We start from the raw sequence: 16,912 nt of genomic DNA on the forward strand, positions 1-16,912 counted from the left end.
TTGTACAATTAAAAGTTAGTAACATTCACCCAGCTGTGGTAAAATTACTGTTTTCCAAATTCAGTTTTCTGTTGAAAGCAATGCTTTGCTGATTTAAGTCAACTGTAGTCAATCCAACCATCCATCCATTATCCAACCCGCTATATTTTAACTACAGGGTAACGGGGGTCTGCTGGAGCCAATCCCAGCCAACATAGGGTGCAAGGCAGGAAAAAAACCCCGGGTGGGGCGCCAGTCCACTGCAGGGTGCACACACACACACACACACCAGGCACACACTAGAGAACAATTTAGGATCATAAATGCACCTAACCTGCATGTCTTTGAACTGTGGGAGGAAACCAGAGTACCCAGAGGAAACCCACGCAGACACAGGAAGAACATGTAAACTCCACGCAGGGTGGACCCAGGAAGCACACCCGGGTCTCCTAACTGCGAGGCAGCAGCGCTACCCACTGTGCCACCATGCCACCCAACTGTAGTCAAACTAGTTATATATCTACATTAATCACAACAGCAAACTGCAAATTACTACTTTGCTATAATACATTTAAACATACACATAATTTTGAGTACTCTTCATACAGTATCTGTCTGCAAAAAACAATGTTAAACGCTTTTGAACTTTTCCATATAATTACTTATTTGGTTTATCCAGTGATGGGTGTATTAGTTAGTGTGCTTGAAGGTTTTAGCACTATCATGATCTTTGTTTTTCATATATAATTGTGTGTGTTCATATCATTTCAAATTCCACATTTTTATCTTACTTTCCTTCATGTACAATATATATGTTGTAGTCACTATGTGGTTTTTAATCCCATGCATAGTAAGTAAGCTTGAAATGCAAGACTGAGTTTTGTATAAGTCTCATTTTTAGCTTTGATGTCAACTTTGTTGGAAGTAGTTATAAACTTAGGGTACTGTACATTTTCATTTTAGGGCATAAGTAATCTTTTTTTTTTAATTTTTTTACTGAGCATAAAAACATTGACTTGCTTTTATCTTCAGTAAAAAGGTAAATAAAATGGATTTATTTGATCTTTGATTTTCTAATTATGTAGAACCAATCCCAAATACTCAGTTTAGGTTTGTTGAAAAACACAGTATTTATTGATGTGCTCAACACCATTTTATATCTTTCTCTTATTTTTTTCTTAATAGATATGGACATGTTTGGTAAACCACCATGCTATGAAGATGCAGTAATGATGGAGGACCCACCACCTCCCTATAGCCAAGTGTTAGCAGACACGAGAGGAGGAATCTACAGTAAACCAGCGACTGGTATATCCCGAAAGCAGGACCCAGAACTCAGCAAAATAATCCCCACTCCAGAACCATTGGTGCCTGAAAGCACTTATGCTTCTTTTATCAATATATCTGGGACTGAGCAGTGGGGCACACTAAGGAGACCACAGACTACTGTCGATCTGAATCGAAATAACCTTCCTTCTGAACAGCTTGCTTATGCAAATCTGTCTCTGTTGGGAGGTAATGACCCTACAAATGTTGAACTTACAACATCTCTTCCAGATAGGACCTGCTCTCTTCCTTGCCCATTTCCAGTAATAGGCAGGACCACGGCAGTGTAAAACTTTATGACTGGAATTATTACTGGTAGTGTTTGATATCCTGGAATGAAGGTAAAAGACTTTATTGCAAAACTAAATGTGAGATTAAAAAAAAGATTTTAGCCTTTGCAGGATGGTAACTCTTGTGCTTCCAGCCTGCTGATTTACAAAATTAGAAACAAACAGTTTTACAAAACTGACTTCAAAATTTTCTGTGAAGATGGGAAGATGAAAAGTGAACATTCTTTATGTAGTTAGGGATGTATCAGGTGTTGTATCCTAGTTGAATCTTATGAAAGAACAGCAGTATTAAGATGCATTAAACTGGTATAAGGTATATTTCTTATTCACTCCATGAAAGTGCATCATTAAATCTTTACTTATACAGCATAAAAATAACCATAATATACAGGTCAGTGTCTGTCAAATATTTTATTTGGTTTATTATTCCAACATCTTACTTACTTTGTGCCAGTGGTCTGCTTGGGTAGTATCTACATCTAAAATACATCAGAAAGACAAGCAGTTGATGTCTAAATCACATTTAACCACTTGCTTTATATAATTGGTTTTAAAATAAATGATGTGGAATATCATAATTAAAGGGGGGCAGCATAGTGGCCCAGTGGATAGCACTACAGCTTTGCAGATGCAGCATCCTGGGGTCCTGACGAGCACCTGGACATTGTGTGGAGTTTGTACATTCTCCCCATGTTAGACTGGATCTTCCTGTCATATCCCCCAATGGTTAATTGGCTTTTCCAGATTGTCCCTTGTGCGAGTATGGCTGTATGCATGAGTGAGCTCCATGTTGGACTGTTTAGGGCTGTTTCCTGCCTTGTACAAAGTGATTTTAGAATGGGCTGTGGCCCTCCATGACTGAACTGATTAGCCTGCTTTGAGATTGAGATTAGATACAATATGATCCTTTTAGCAAGAGTAGTACACTTTGAGGATTATTGTTTTCATGTTGAGCTTTTAAGATGTATGTTTTATGTTTCTGAATATCATCAAAGTTTAAAAATATTTGGATCATCGAAGAATTACTTAATTTTCAAATGATTAAAAGATACCAAAAACAAACTGATGATAATATATCATTAGGTATAGCCATTATCATGACTTGAGACCCAAGAATTGCTCTCAGTATTTTCAGCTAGCATTAAAACATACACTTTTTTCAAAACTGACACTTCCTTGCTGACAATAGATTTATTTGCTTTACTAATGTAATACACTAATTGCAACCATAAATAAATATTGCTCTGTGTTAAATATTCCCAACATTGCTATGTAAAACTACATATGTGTCAACATTTTTACACACTTTAATGGCATACTACACGTATCTGTCAATATGCCTTGAACCAAAAGTATATTTAAGTGATTTGCCATTGTTGAATGCTATGTGCATGTTTACAAAAACCCTGCATGTTCAGAGCTGTCAAGTAAAGAGTTTTCATGCAAAAAACTGTCACAGTCAAATCCTATTCACCATACTCACCAAATTCACATCAAAGCAATTTTATTTTTGTTTCCAAAAGTTATTAGATTTTTATGGATTTGTAATTTATTTATAATGTGACATTTATTTTCAAACCAAAAACAGTTTTTATCAGGAGCATTTCCAGAATAGTTAGACTTTATCAAGATACGCTAAAGGAGACTATATTAAAGGAGATATATTCAAATAGCCAACAAGCTTCATAGTTTCCTATTAAATTTTCATCAGTCATATACAGTGGTATGAAAAACTATTTGCCCCCTTCCTGATTTCTTATTCTTTTGCATGTTTGTCACACAAAATGTTTCTGATCATCAAACACATTTAACCATTAGTCAAATATAACACAAGTAAACACAAAATGCAGTTTTTAAATGATGGTTTTTATTATTTAGGGAGAAAAAAAAATCCAAATCTACATGGCCCTGTGTGAAAAAGTAATTGCCCCCTTGTTAAAAAATAACCTAACTGTGGTGTATCACACCTGAGTTCAGTTTTCTGTAGCCACCCCAGGCCTGATTACTGCCACACCTGTTTCAATCAAGAAATCACTTAAATAGGAGCTGCCTGACACAGAGAAGTAGACCAAAAGCACCTCAAAAGCTAGACATCATGCCAAGATCCAAAGAAATTCAGAAACAAATGAGAACAGAAGTAATTGAGATCTATCAGTCTGGTAAAGGTTATAAAGCCATTTCTAAAGCTTTGGGACTCCAGCGAACCACAGTGAGAGCCATTACCCACAAATGGCAAAAACATGGAACAGTGGTGAACCTTCCCAGGAGTGGCCGGCCGACCAAAATTACCCCAAGAGCGCAGAGACGACTCATCTGAGAGGTCACAAAAGACCTCAGGACAACGTCTAAAGAACTGCAGGCCTCACTTGCCTAAATTAAGGTCAGTGTTCACGACTCCACCATAAGAAAGAGACTGGGCAAAAATGGCCTGCATGGCAGATTTCCAAGACGCAAACCACTGTTAAGCAAAAGAACATTAGGGCTCGTCTCAATTTTACTAAGAAACATCTCAATGATTGCCAAGACTTTTGGGAAAATACCTTGTGGACTGATGAGACAAAAGTTGAACTTTTTAGAAGGCAAATGTCCCGTTACATCTGGCGTAAAAGGAACACAGCATTTCAGAAAAAGAACATCATACCAACAGTAAAATATGGTGGTGGTAGTGTGATGGTCTGGGGTTGTTTTGCTGCTTCAGGACCTGGAAGGCTTGCTGTGATAGATGGAACCATGAATTCTACTGTCTACCAAAAAATCCTGAAGGAGAATGTCCGGCCATCTGTTCGTCAACTCAAGCTGAAGCGATCTTGGGTGCTGCAACAGAACAATGACCCAAAACACACCAGCAAATCCACCTCTGAATGGCTGAAGAAAAACAAAGTGAAGACTTTGGAGTGGCCTAGTCAAAGTCCTGACCTGAATCCAATTGAGATGCTATGGCATGACCTTAAAAAGGCGGTTCATGCTAGAAAACCCTCAAATAAAGCTGAATTACAACAATTCTGCAAAGATGAGTGGGACAAAATTCCTCCAGAGCTGTAAAAGACTCATTGCAAGTTATCGCAAACGGTTGATTGCAGTTATTGCTGCTAAGGGTGGTCCAACCAGTTATTAGGTTCAGGGGGCAATTACTTTTTCACACAGGGCCATGTAGGTTTGGATTTTTTTTTCTCCCTAAATAATAAAAACCATCATTTAAAAACTGTATTTTGTGTTTACTTGTGTTATATTTGACTAATGGTTAAATGTGTTTGATGATCAGAAACATTTTGTGTGACAAACATGCAAAAGAATAAGAAATCAGGAAGGGGGCAAATAGTTTTTCACACCACTGTATAGTAAGAGTATACTGTACTTTTATACTTTTCTTTTTTGCCAACAGACAGGTATGCATTACTGCTGGGGAGATTGTAAATAATACTGAAGAAATCCTATGCAATATTAATAATGGTAAAATATTGGATGGGAGGGTGTCACCGCCTTTTCAGCATATTGTCCGAGCATTTCTGTGTTCAGTATACTATGATCTCCCTGTTTATTCATCGATCGTGGAAGTGATCATTGACTTTAGGAGCCAAACAAAATGCCTAATATGCAGTGACAATCTTTATTAAGCTTTTAGTAAATTATCAGGTTTGATATAACCAGTGGCACTTTTCAGTCCAGTGCATCTGAGACATTTTATACTTGCAGGTTTGTATTATTGAATGTTTACTGGTATTACTGTACCAGTTCATAGTGATACATTAGTAAAGCTTTCTAGAAAGCACATATCAATCCCAAAGCTTGTTAAGGTGTTTCTTTGAGATGTTTAGGGCTTTGGGAAACAGATTTACCAATAAATAATTTGAACTAGAAATATGTATTTCCATGAAAAAAGTAAATGTTTAATGAATGCATAAGGAGCCCAGCATAACATTTTTCGATAATAGCCTTTGGTTAGGCATAAATGGAGTCTTTTAAGTGAGACATGCACCTTCTAATAAGCACTTTTCTTACTGCATGCACTTCTGCTGTAGTAAGCCTGTAATGGAAAATAAAGTTAATAATTGTAAAATATGAATATAACTATAGGTATGATGCATGATAGTACTGCACTCAGTTACCTATTCAGACCATAGAATGAATGAATAAAACCCATGACTTTTATAGAAACTGAAAAGATTTTGCTAAGTTTCTTAAGATGTTAAAAATGTTACACAAAAATAACTCATACACACACATTCTTATTTTCATGTGACATGGATGAAACCAAGAGTGTGTTTCTAAAAGTGGTATAAAATTATACTAGAAAAGAACAATTATTTTCAGTTATATTTTGAATTGTGAAATTGTTTTCTTGAACTATTAATTTATTTTACTTTACAAGTCAATTTATTAGCGCCATCCAGTGACTTCTTTTTAGAGTATAGAAATAAGTAGAACTGTAAAGAAAACTTTCTTTTTTCAGAGTACTAAATGAAATATTTCATTAGTAATAAAATCGTGAATAATGCTGTTTTTCTTTATTTTTTTTAATGCATTACTTTTTGTCTCCGAAGCAGTTAAGAATCATTGAACTTACTTGCCCTCTGTATATTGGACATACAGTAAGTAATAGGACAGTAAATCTGAAACACTAGTGTAGCATTTTACCTTATAGCTTGTTAGTGGAATATTTGCATTTTTTGGCATTCATGGGATAAACTGTAGGAAAGATGATAGATTTAATTAATGTTCATTTTTTCCTTTTTTGATACCTTCTGTTTTGATCGCCTCTAGATATGTGAAGACAACATATTTATTATTGATTGATTTTTCTTTTTATTCTACTCCTTTTATTTTGATTACTGCATGGTAGGCCATGCATAGCCTGGGGGTGGGTGAAGCACTGGTATGGCTGTGGAGGTTAAATGTGGGAGTGTTGTAACAGTAAACTCTGTTAAATTTCCAACAACATGTGTGTCACGATGAAACAGCATTTTAAGCATTTCACTCTTGTCCACCTATTTTGAAACTGAATTCTAATAGCAAAAACATTAACTGACCTCTTTGCCACACCTTCTTTATGTAATACTGTGTGGGGCCATATTCAAAGACACATGATACAGCAACAATGCACAGGCAGGCTCCACACAGTGGATAAATATAAACAATATATCCTTAATTATAGTCATATTATAATTTTATGTTTTTTGGAACCTACTGTACATTCCTTTTTCATACTGTACATACATTGCCTCTATCCTATAGTTGTCTTATTAATGTAGACGACTGACTGGGACTGTACATGCAGCATGGGAGGGAGTGGTCACTCACCAGATCCACTTCTAAGCTCAGTAATTTGTATTTTCTGTCAGCCAGAACTGAAGGAGTGCTTCTAAAAGATTAGTATACCCATTATTTGTCACAAACCTGTTTGGTAAATAATGCTTGATATTTGTACCATTATCTCACAGCGCAACCACAGTTGCTCTTGTTGTATAGTAGATAAATGTTAGTTTAATTTTAAACTATACCTGTTATATTTGCATGAGTGTGTGTCCTTCTGTTATATCCTTCCTATCTCCTAGTGGTTTTAAGAGAAGGCACAGTCATAAATCACAGTTTTATGCAGAATGGCTTTGTTTGATTTAAAGTGGATTCAGAAAGTATTTAGACCCCTTCACTCAATAACACAATTGACAATGTAAAGACAAGATTTTAGAAATTTTTGCATATTTTACTAAAAATAAAAAAAATGAAATATCACATTACCACACGTATTCAGACCCTTTGCTATGACACTGGAAATTTGGCACAGGCATATCCGATTCTATTGATCATCAGTGTGTTGTTTATAGACCTTGTTTAGAGTCCACCTGTGTGCAGTTAAATTGGATGGACATGATTAGGAAAGGCACCCACATGACTATAGAAGGCCCCACAGTTGACTAGATCTCCAGAGAAATTGAGTGGAGATGGGAGAAATTTCCAGAAGGATAACTATCACTGCAGCACTCTACTGATCTGGGCTTTATGACAGTGTAGCCAGATGGAAGCTTCTCATCAGTAAAAGACACATTAAAGCCCACTTGGAGTTTGCAAAAAGGTACCTAAACAATACGCTCAGACTGTAAACAACAAGATTCTCTAGAGTGGTGAAAGCAAAATTAACATCCTGTCTTGAGGAAACTAGGCACTGCTTATCACTTGGGCATTAACATTCAAACAGTTTAGGCATAGTGGCAGCATCAAGCTGTGTGGTTGTTTTTCAATGATATGGACTGGAAGACTAGTTAGGATTGAGGGAAAGCTAAACGGATCAAAGTACAGAGATACCCTTAATGAAAACCTGCTCCAGAATATGCTGTGGATCTGAAACTTGGCTGAAGGTTCACCTTCCAACAGCAAAGTGATCCTAAGCACAATGCAACACAAGAATGGCCCAGGGAAGGCTTTGCCAATGTCCTTGAGATGCCCAGCTAGAGGCCAGACTTGAACCCAAAAATCTCTGGAGAGACTTGAAAATAGTTGTCCACTTACAGTCTTCATCCAAAGCTTGAGAGGATTTGCAGTGAATGGCAGAAAATCCTGAAATCCATATGTGAAAGGCTGTCATGTCGTACACAACACTGCTTCAGGCTGTAATCACTGCCAAAGGGGCTTCAACTAAGTACTGAGTAAACAGTCTAAATACTTGCGTCAAAGGAATATTTCAGGTTTTTTTTTTTTGTATTAAATTTGAAAACATTTTTAAGATCCTTTATTTTGCTTTGTAATTTTAGGGTATTGAGTGTTGCTTGATGAGAGAAAAAATATATGATTTTAGCACAAGGTTGGAACATAGCAAAATGTGAAAAAATAAAGGGGTGTAAATACTTTCAAAACCCAATGTGTAATATGGAAACATAACTAAACTTCACTTTTTATTCTGTATGCTTATGACATTTTAGGCACAAATACTTTGAGGCAATCATCTTTTGCTCATTGTCTGTACTACGTGACTGCAACAGAATCAGCAAAAGAAATGGGCAGAATCTTCCTGTAGAACTGAACCTCTACAGACTGTATTTATTTAAGCAGCTATGAGGAATACTATTCACATTTTTTTAATATAACTATTTACTGTGATGAACCTTACAGTATTTTCTTCAAAGCGAAAAATGCTTTGAAAAGCAAGAAAGGGTGTGTCATCCTGTTGATCTAAATTCAGTAAATTGAGAAACATGTATCATCAGCACTCTGAAATTAAGATTGATAACTTGATGACAGTGATATTAAATGAAATTATACAAAAGATTAAATTAATTTACATGTGTTGTTGTCTACATAAAGATTATATTTTTAAAATGTTATTTAGAATATTAAGTGAACAGTATATTTGTGTTCCTTTTTTGATGAGTTAAATATATTTGATACTATTTTAAAGGAACAGTGTTTCCTTTTTCTACCTCATTGTATAGAATAGCTTTTGGTTTTGCATATTACTTTTAAAAATATTGTGAGAGATGAGCTGTTTATAATGTATTTGTATTAGGGATCTTTGAGATTTTTTGACTTTGGTAAACAGAAAACAAAATGTATGCCCTTGGAGAAGACTTGCAAGCAACTAAATAGCACAGATCATTATATTTGTATGTTTTGTTTTATCAGTGCTGCTTCATTTCAGGAAACAATGTTATTGGGATCAGTACTCATTACAGAATGGCACAATGCTACTATGTTTTTAATTTGATGTATTGTATTTCTGAATACTGTATGCTTGCATTTCACCATCCCTGTTTGCTGATGCACAATCTTCCATTTAAGGATGAACATGTGACATCAAATAACCCTTCTGTCTTTCCTCCATCACCACCCTGGCTAAAATGAGTGAGATCAGCTGTGAAAACAATAATCAATCAGCATTAGGGGACAATAATCTTTGATAACATAAAAAGGACAGAATACAACTGTATGTGTTGCATTATACAGCATTCATTTGCAGTATGTTACATTATGTATACATTGTAATTAGAAAGTGTAACCTGCCAGGTAATATTTTTTCTTAAAAATGATAGCTGGCAACAGTCCTGTGAACATATGACAATTTTAAAAGAAACAACTTATAGTACTAACTATAATGGAAAATCCAGACTGACCACTTCTCCAGACTGACCACATCCAGATAGAAGTGGCCGATGATTCTTTTTTAAGATGTACTTGCTCATTGCTAAGTGACTGGCATTTTATGAAATATATGTATTGAGAGTTTCAAATGACTTTGTCATATTCAGTACATTATATTGTACTTTTTTAAGGTGCTTGCCTTTAAATCAGAAGTATAAAAAACACAGCAAGCAACTCTCATGTTGACCAAACACTGTAAGAGAATGTATTGCATTGTTACGCTTTTCTGAGTTCAGTAAACCTATTTTTGTTAAATGTAACTTTTTTCTTTACAGAGGCTTTAAATTGTATTTTAAGTCTGTGCCTTAAAGCTTATGTCATTTTTAAAGGTTAAGAAAACAACTGGTTTTAAAAAGTTTTCCATTATCTTCTAAAAATATAATAATTGGAACCAAAATATTTACAGTGCATCTGTTTTTATTTATTATGGTGTACCACACCCTGGATTCACTGCAGTACCTTAATTTTTGCATAATGATCTGAAAATGTACACTTTTGTTGGAAAGAATGTGGGTTGTGGAAGTGCTGTAACAAATGTCTGAACAAGGCAGAAGACACAGCAAATATACCACAACCTGTTCTCTGTTGGATAAACATTGAAGAACGGCTTTTGTGTAATTAAATTTCAGCCCACTCTCTTGAGAAAATGTTTTAAGCAATTCCTTAATTTTGTTTATACAGCTTTTAAAATGGTTCTATGTTGGAAAATTTTGAATAAAGATATAATTTTAGCTTTGCTTTGCCATTTGAACAGTTACATATAACATGTCACAAATAATATTTTGCTGTTGTCCTAATTAGAATAGACAGTGGATATACTGTACTTTAATTTTGTTTGAGACTAGTTTAGCATTTATAATTTCTCTCATCTGAGTTGCATCATAGCTTCAGGAAATTGTATTTGAATCCCTGCCTGATCAGTACCTGTATATGTTAGGTTTATTGGAAGCACTTGAATGGCCCCAGTGTAAATGGTTGTGCCTTGTAATGGTCTGGCCTATAACCCAGAACTGGTCCTTGCCTTGTGCTGTATGCTGACATAATATGCCCATGGCCCTGACATGGTTTATGCTGAGTGGATAGATATTTATTTTTTCATGATTTATCTTTACAAGAGTTTGTAAAGGGTTTATAGATTTACTGACATAATTTGCAAAAAAAAAGAAATGAGAAGTGTCTTTTGGTTTTTAAACCAGTATAGAGCCAAACTATTTAATCAACTAACAAACATAGTTAACAATGAATGTTCTATTTTTTCTAGGTGATCCTAAAGTATTTTAAGTGAGGCAAGACATATATAATCTGACAATACAGTAATTGAATATCTCAAAAGTGAACATTGTTGTAATGTTCTAAAGTATTGTCTTAATGTAACCTAAGAACAAGTTTGTATGAAGCATTAAAATTACCAGATGATGTGGCTATAGAATTGCACTTTTCACACTTCAGTTGAATTTAGACGCAGTTTTATAAGGTGCCAGATAAGAGTACTGACTCATGTGAACTTGTGTTCTCAATTGCTGATTCCAGTGACCATTTAACCTACCTTCATTTTTCCAAATTCCAAAAAAGTTATTATTGAAGCAAAACGATCATTACACATATCATTAAGAACTAGTCCTGAATATTCTAAAGTTATTGGCTGTACTTCTACTACTTTTTAGAAACTTTTTTTTTTAGTGTACAGTACTTACCGGTAAGTGTCTTTCACATGTAATCAACAAAATGTCCATCACTTGTCAGGAAATTGAATTACTGTATATCAGAAGTTCAAGAAAATATATGTCACCTTTATGATTGAAAGATTGGTTTCTGTTAATACCTGCCAGTATGTTGGCCCTCCAGCACTGGAAGAAAGCATTGTTAGTTTATTTTAAATAGTTGTTAACTTGACAATATTAAATTCCAATAAATTTACTAAAAATTAACATTGTACTAGGGTGTTGTACAATGTTAGCCATTATGGATGTAGTGAGAAGTCAAGCAAAATGTCACCTTTTACTGGCTAACTGAAAAGACTACAATATTCAAGCTTTTAAGGGAGTTGCCTTGAAAAGCATGCATATTGTAATTTCTTTTTAGTTAGCCAATAAAAGGTGTCATTTTGCCCTTGCCTCGAAAGCATGCATATTGTAATCTTTTTAGTTAGCCAATAAAAGGTGTCATTTTGCTTGACTTCTCACTAAAAATGAATGCAAATAAGGATCTTGGCAGAAGAACGACTTTTACACTAACCAGAAACTCGCAGTCTGGTAACTAAACACTAAATTGACCTTCTAGTTAGTGTAGCTATGTGTCTTTGTCTGTGGACTGCTGTGGCCTGGCACACCATCCAGTTTAGTCTCCTGCTTTGTGTGACGCTATAGCCTCACCGTGATGCTGATACATTGTGGTTTAGATGGATATGGGGCAGGACTATCAATAAGTTTTAAGTGTGTGCCTTGGTGTTTCCCAATTTCTATTTTTTGTGTTTTTTTTTTTCTTCATAAATGTGATTTTGTCTTGTCACTGGATTATTGATACATTTTTGTCCTTTTTTTCCATCAACAACTATAATTTTTTTTACTCTATCGTGGAATAAATAAATCACCTTCTGTTTTGAACATCGGCCTCTCTCGTGCCTTTCTTGTTACTCCCTCAGTTCTGGTCAATCCCAAACTACTAGCAGGCCATCTCCTTTAGTAGATGGCTTGTGACACTTCGCACTTGATGTTGGGGCAGGTGCTAGAACCCTTCAGAATTGAATTACTGTAGATAAAGTGGACTCAAAGGGTCTGCAGACAATATACACTTTGTAAATTACCATTGTTTCTCTAGCGTCTTTAATGTTTTCTTATAGCGCTTTTTTGTGGATTGACACTTCCTTGTCACATTAAACTCAGTCATTAGCCCACATTGTAAATTGTCTCTGGCTCAGTGCATTTGTAATTTAATTCTGCACATGTGTGGACTATTAACCAATTGAGAAATAAAACAGGAACAGTAATACCCTAGTTTCATGTTTTTTGTGGAAAATTGTCAGTGTTGCAGTGAAAATAGTAAGCAACACTAAATACAAATGAGGCTGTTCAAGAGTCAATACTGTATAGTGGGGCAGTGAATTAGAAAATTAGTTCACAGTTTTGTTATATTTCACCACAGAAACATTCTAAATTACCATATTGAAGGGAAGCAGCATGGTGGTGCAGTTTTAGCACCGCTGCCCCACAGTAAGGAGACCAGGTTTGCATCCCGGGTCCTCCCTGTGTGGAGTTTGCATGTTCACCCAGTGTCTGCATGGGTTTCCTCCCACAGTCCAAAGACATACAAGTTAGGTGGACTGGTGATGCTAAATTGGCCCTAATGTAAAATTGAGATGTGTGTGTTCACCCTGCGATGGACTGGCACCCTGTCCAGGGTTTGTTCCTGCCTTGTGCCCTAGTGGTCTGTTCAGGATAATATTCCATTTATACTAAGCACCTGCAAAAGACATAGTTTAACACACATCCTGGAGGTTTCAGAAATTCTTTTATTAACATACATTAGCACTTAGCTGTCACAAAAAAGTTTTGTGCTTTTTCCCCCAAAAAGAGTGCGTGACAAGCAGACAGAAGAATTTAGGAAAGAAAAAAAAAAAATAAAAAATAAAGCCTTGCATTGGGTATGTTCTTCTAATGCTGTGGAGGGGAGATAAGAGAGAAAGAGAGAAGGGAAAAAAGAACAATATCAAAGTGTAAAGAACTGTAACACATTAAAAACTTTCAGATGTCCAGAGTTAATGTTAAAGATGCAGGCCCCATTGGGTTATTTTTATAGATCCCTCCTTAGTAGGGAAAAACATTAAAACAAAAATCTAATAATAATATACAGCACACCCCCTAAATTACCCAAACACATTTACAGGGCAACCCTGAGAAAAATCACACAGCTCTCAACACTCGTACATATCCAAAAATACTTTTGTCCTCAGTAGGAAATAAATTTTTCAGAAGCTTTGTTGAGATCGTTTATAGATTATTAATACTGCAGTACTGAGTTGGCTGTTATTTTTATTGCTTAACAATATAAACACATTGCTTTTGGTAATGAGAGAGAGGGAGAGAGAGAGATATAATAATCCCATGCGGTTAGGTCTTGTTACAGAACAAATGGCTTAACATTGTGGCTCCCTTTAAAAACAAATATTAACATTAATTTGACGTGTGTCCATGACTTGAATATAAACAATACCTGCACCTTGGTCTGCCTTTGTTATTCCAGATACTGACTGCTACAAGAACAAAGATTATGTGGAGATCCCACCAAGTGCAGTATTTGCCCCCATTAAATTGGTAAGTAGTTTAAGTTTAGTTTGCTGCTTTGGTGATGGGTGTTCTGTACCACTCTGAAGTGCTTTCTTTTAGTGGTGGACAAAGCAACTTCCCCCTCATGTTATTAAAGAACTGCTTCTTATTGCAAATAATAAATCATGGGTGGAGTATACCACTGTAATCAAAAAGATTTTTGACAAAGGCATTCATTTTTTGCATTTGATCAGACTGATTCATTAAAAGACGTTCTTGTTCATAGTATATTTTATGTTTTTGTAAGCTAGAAGTCTATCTTGTGTTAGTGTTTGCTTTGCTTGTTCTTTATTTTAATTATTTCCCTAATCAATTTCAGTTGGTTTGAGAGACTGACACGTACATGAATAGTTTTTACTTATTACTTGCTCAGTGACTCTACTGAGGGAGTTTTATGTCAAACACCAGGAACTCACAGAAAAGTATGTGAAGGCACCCATCGGACTCTAAAGGTCAGAAAGTCAGAACCAGAAGCCATAGTCCTGTGAGGCTGAACCTGCAGGTCCTTCGAAACGCAGAGTCCATGCCACTTTTACAAAAATAACTGACATTTTAAATAAAATGTCCTCTTTTTTTCTCTATAGTTTTGGCTTAAGAAAATTCAAGGGAACTATTGAAATAATGCACATTTTTAGCTTCCTGATAATGCTGTTTCAAAATAAATTAATAAAGACAACACTGATACAGATGAAGGAGAGGGGTCTAAAGGCCACAATCAAAATACCTAATAATGGTATGAGAAAACTGAAGTCATTCTTACTCTGCCAATTTTATCATTCTGCAACATAGAGTGGGGTGCAGGGCAGGCTTGGCTAAATCTTTCTGTGCTAGAGGTTACAAATACAGAAGCCATTTAAGAAATCTTTATTTTTCTTCCTTGCGTTTTAAAATGGAGCAACTATTTCAGAACCAACAAAAACAAAAAATAGGAATACAGGCAAGTGTGAATATGCCTGAAGCAGCACTATCTACTTGGCATTGTTTCTATCTTTGTTTTTTTCCGGTTTATAAGATTGTCCTCCACACTTATCACAAAAAAAAACAGCAGTGTTTATTTTTCTTAAATGTCCTTAAAAACTGCATTTTGCATCTTCAGTGTAGAGCAGAGGAGTGTTGCATCTTTAACAATAACTCATTTGCGTTTTCAGTAATCTTTAGTTACATTATTATGATTCATCACTTCTGTTGTTCACTCTGCTGCTCCGTACTCATCGTCATCTGCCACAGGATCATTGTCCCAGCAGGTAATGTCAATCTCTGCAAAAAATAAAAATAATAATAGAAGAAATAGTAATAGTATAGTGGATTTAGATTCAACTCAAACATCTGTAAGTCCCTGTCAAAAGCCACATAACTCAGTGTCCGAAGGGACATTTGAATGAAGACATGTGCAGCTCTCTCAGACATAATCCTGAGAGTGGTTTGACCCTCTTAGGTATTCACATTTTATTAGGTCTGTTAGTTGATGAATCAAATGATCATAATTGTACTACTCTGGTCACAAAGAATGGGATTTGAACCCATTATGTACTATCAGAGCCAACGCATGTGGCATTAAATCAGACTGCCAGCCAAAATACACTTCCTGTCAAGAGACCTAGAAATCTCAAAAGCATTCCAGACACACACAAGCACAAGCAATCTTGTGTGACCAAAAGCAATCTTCAGCTTCATGAAAGAGAGATATTGTCTAACTGCACTTTCATCTTCTGGATGGAATGCCTGTCTGTAGTTTGACAAAATTTGGCTTTGGCTAGTTAGAAAAAAAATGCCTTCATGCAGATGTTCTCTCTTTGGGCTCTAGTGCAGGGTAGTGACTTTGATATTTATAAGTAATGATCTTTGGGTCACTACTTTGAAACTGTATTATTTCCTTTATACATGTCACAGAATGGAACAGAGGAAATGTGAGAACACAAAAGCATTTTTTTCTATCCATCATCAAACTATTATAACCCAGTTTGGAGTTTCAGTCACTGAAGTTTATTCTAGCAGTATTTGGTACAAGCCAAAAACCAACCCCAGAGAACGTGCCTGTCAATTATATACAGTACACAGTCTCATTCACTTGATCCACTGAATTTAGTGTCATTAGCTAACTTAAGATGCACGTCTTTTAACATGTGAGTGGAAAAACATGCTAGGTCTTCTACCATGGAACCCATTTTCATCCAGACAGCTACAGTTGGTGTGATTTGAAACTATTGCATTTTTGTTTGATGTTTTGCTTGGTTCTTTTTCTTCAATATTGGGGGTCAGTTTTCCTTGTGCAGCCAGTCCAGGGATGTTGGCTATAGTCACTTGGGTCTTAAATTTCCTGATAATATTAGCAACAGATATCAGAGGAACATCAAGGTGTTTGAAGGTGGTCTTGTTGCTTTTTTACGTTAACCATGTTTGGCTGTTACCATCTGTCTTGCCTCCTCTGACATACCTCTTTGCTTTTCCCTCGTCTTCAAACCTTTAATGTGGCACAAAACAGTTGGGCAAGTTCTTATCTCCATTAAAACTAGCTGATTGTTGTAATCATCAAAAGACATTAGACAACTTGAAGGACCAATGCATTTTTTTTTTAAACTCCAAAGGAGTTCCAATAATTTTGTCTCAGCTATTTTGGAATGTCTTTGTAGGATACGCGAGAATCAAGTTCTTTCCATGGCTATTTTGTTTTTTTCCACAGCAGACTAAAGAAACGCATGTTGTCACACACGTGAGGCAGCTACAGGGCTTGAGTAAGGGCAATTCCAAATCAGACCGGGATGTGGCAGAGTGCACTGACTCTTTTTCTCCCTTTCCTGCAGACCATTCATGGGAAATTCCACCTGGCCCTCTTGACATCACTTCCAGGTCCGAGCATATGGAAGA

The 16,912-nt window shown here is 35.8% G+C and overlaps 2 protein-coding genes across 7 annotated transcripts in view; one reads left to right on the top strand and one right to left on the bottom strand.

Moving 5' to 3' along the window:
- Positions 1–16,912, top strand: part of LOC120543403 (proline-rich protein 7) — a 69,296-nt gene that overhangs the window by 46,682 nt on the left and 5,702 nt on the right. The window contains exon 3 of one of the 2 annotated variants that reach the window (XR_005636329.1): positions 1,165–1,646. Coding sequence is in view for 1 of the 2 variants with exons in the window: in XM_039776493.1 (XP_039632427.1) it covers positions 1,165–1,595 (431 nt within the window). In the remaining variant the exon portion in view is untranslated. Of the gene's footprint in view, positions 1–1,164; positions 3,361–16,912 lie in introns of those variants that run through there. The other variant, XM_039776493.1, reaches the window with a different exon arrangement.
- The window catches only part of dbn1 (drebrin 1), a 181,837-nt gene continuing 178,138 nt past the window's right edge, over positions 13,214–16,912 (bottom strand). For 4 of the 5 annotated variants that reach the window (XM_039776491.1, XM_039776490.1, XM_039776488.1 and 1 more), the window contains one exon: positions 13,214–15,304. In XM_039776491.1, the coding sequence (XP_039632425.1) occupies positions 15,237–15,304 (68 nt within the window). In that variant the 3' untranslated portion in view covers positions 13,214–15,236. The remainder of the gene's footprint in view (positions 15,305–16,912) is intronic. The other variant, XM_039776489.1, reaches the window with a different exon arrangement.

This window comes from Polypterus senegalus, chromosome 13, assembly GCF_016835505.1.
Source record: "Polypterus senegalus isolate Bchr_013 chromosome 13, ASM1683550v1, whole genome shotgun sequence".
NCBI classification, from domain to species: domain Eukaryota; kingdom Metazoa; phylum Chordata; class Cladistia; order Polypteriformes; family Polypteridae; genus Polypterus; species Polypterus senegalus.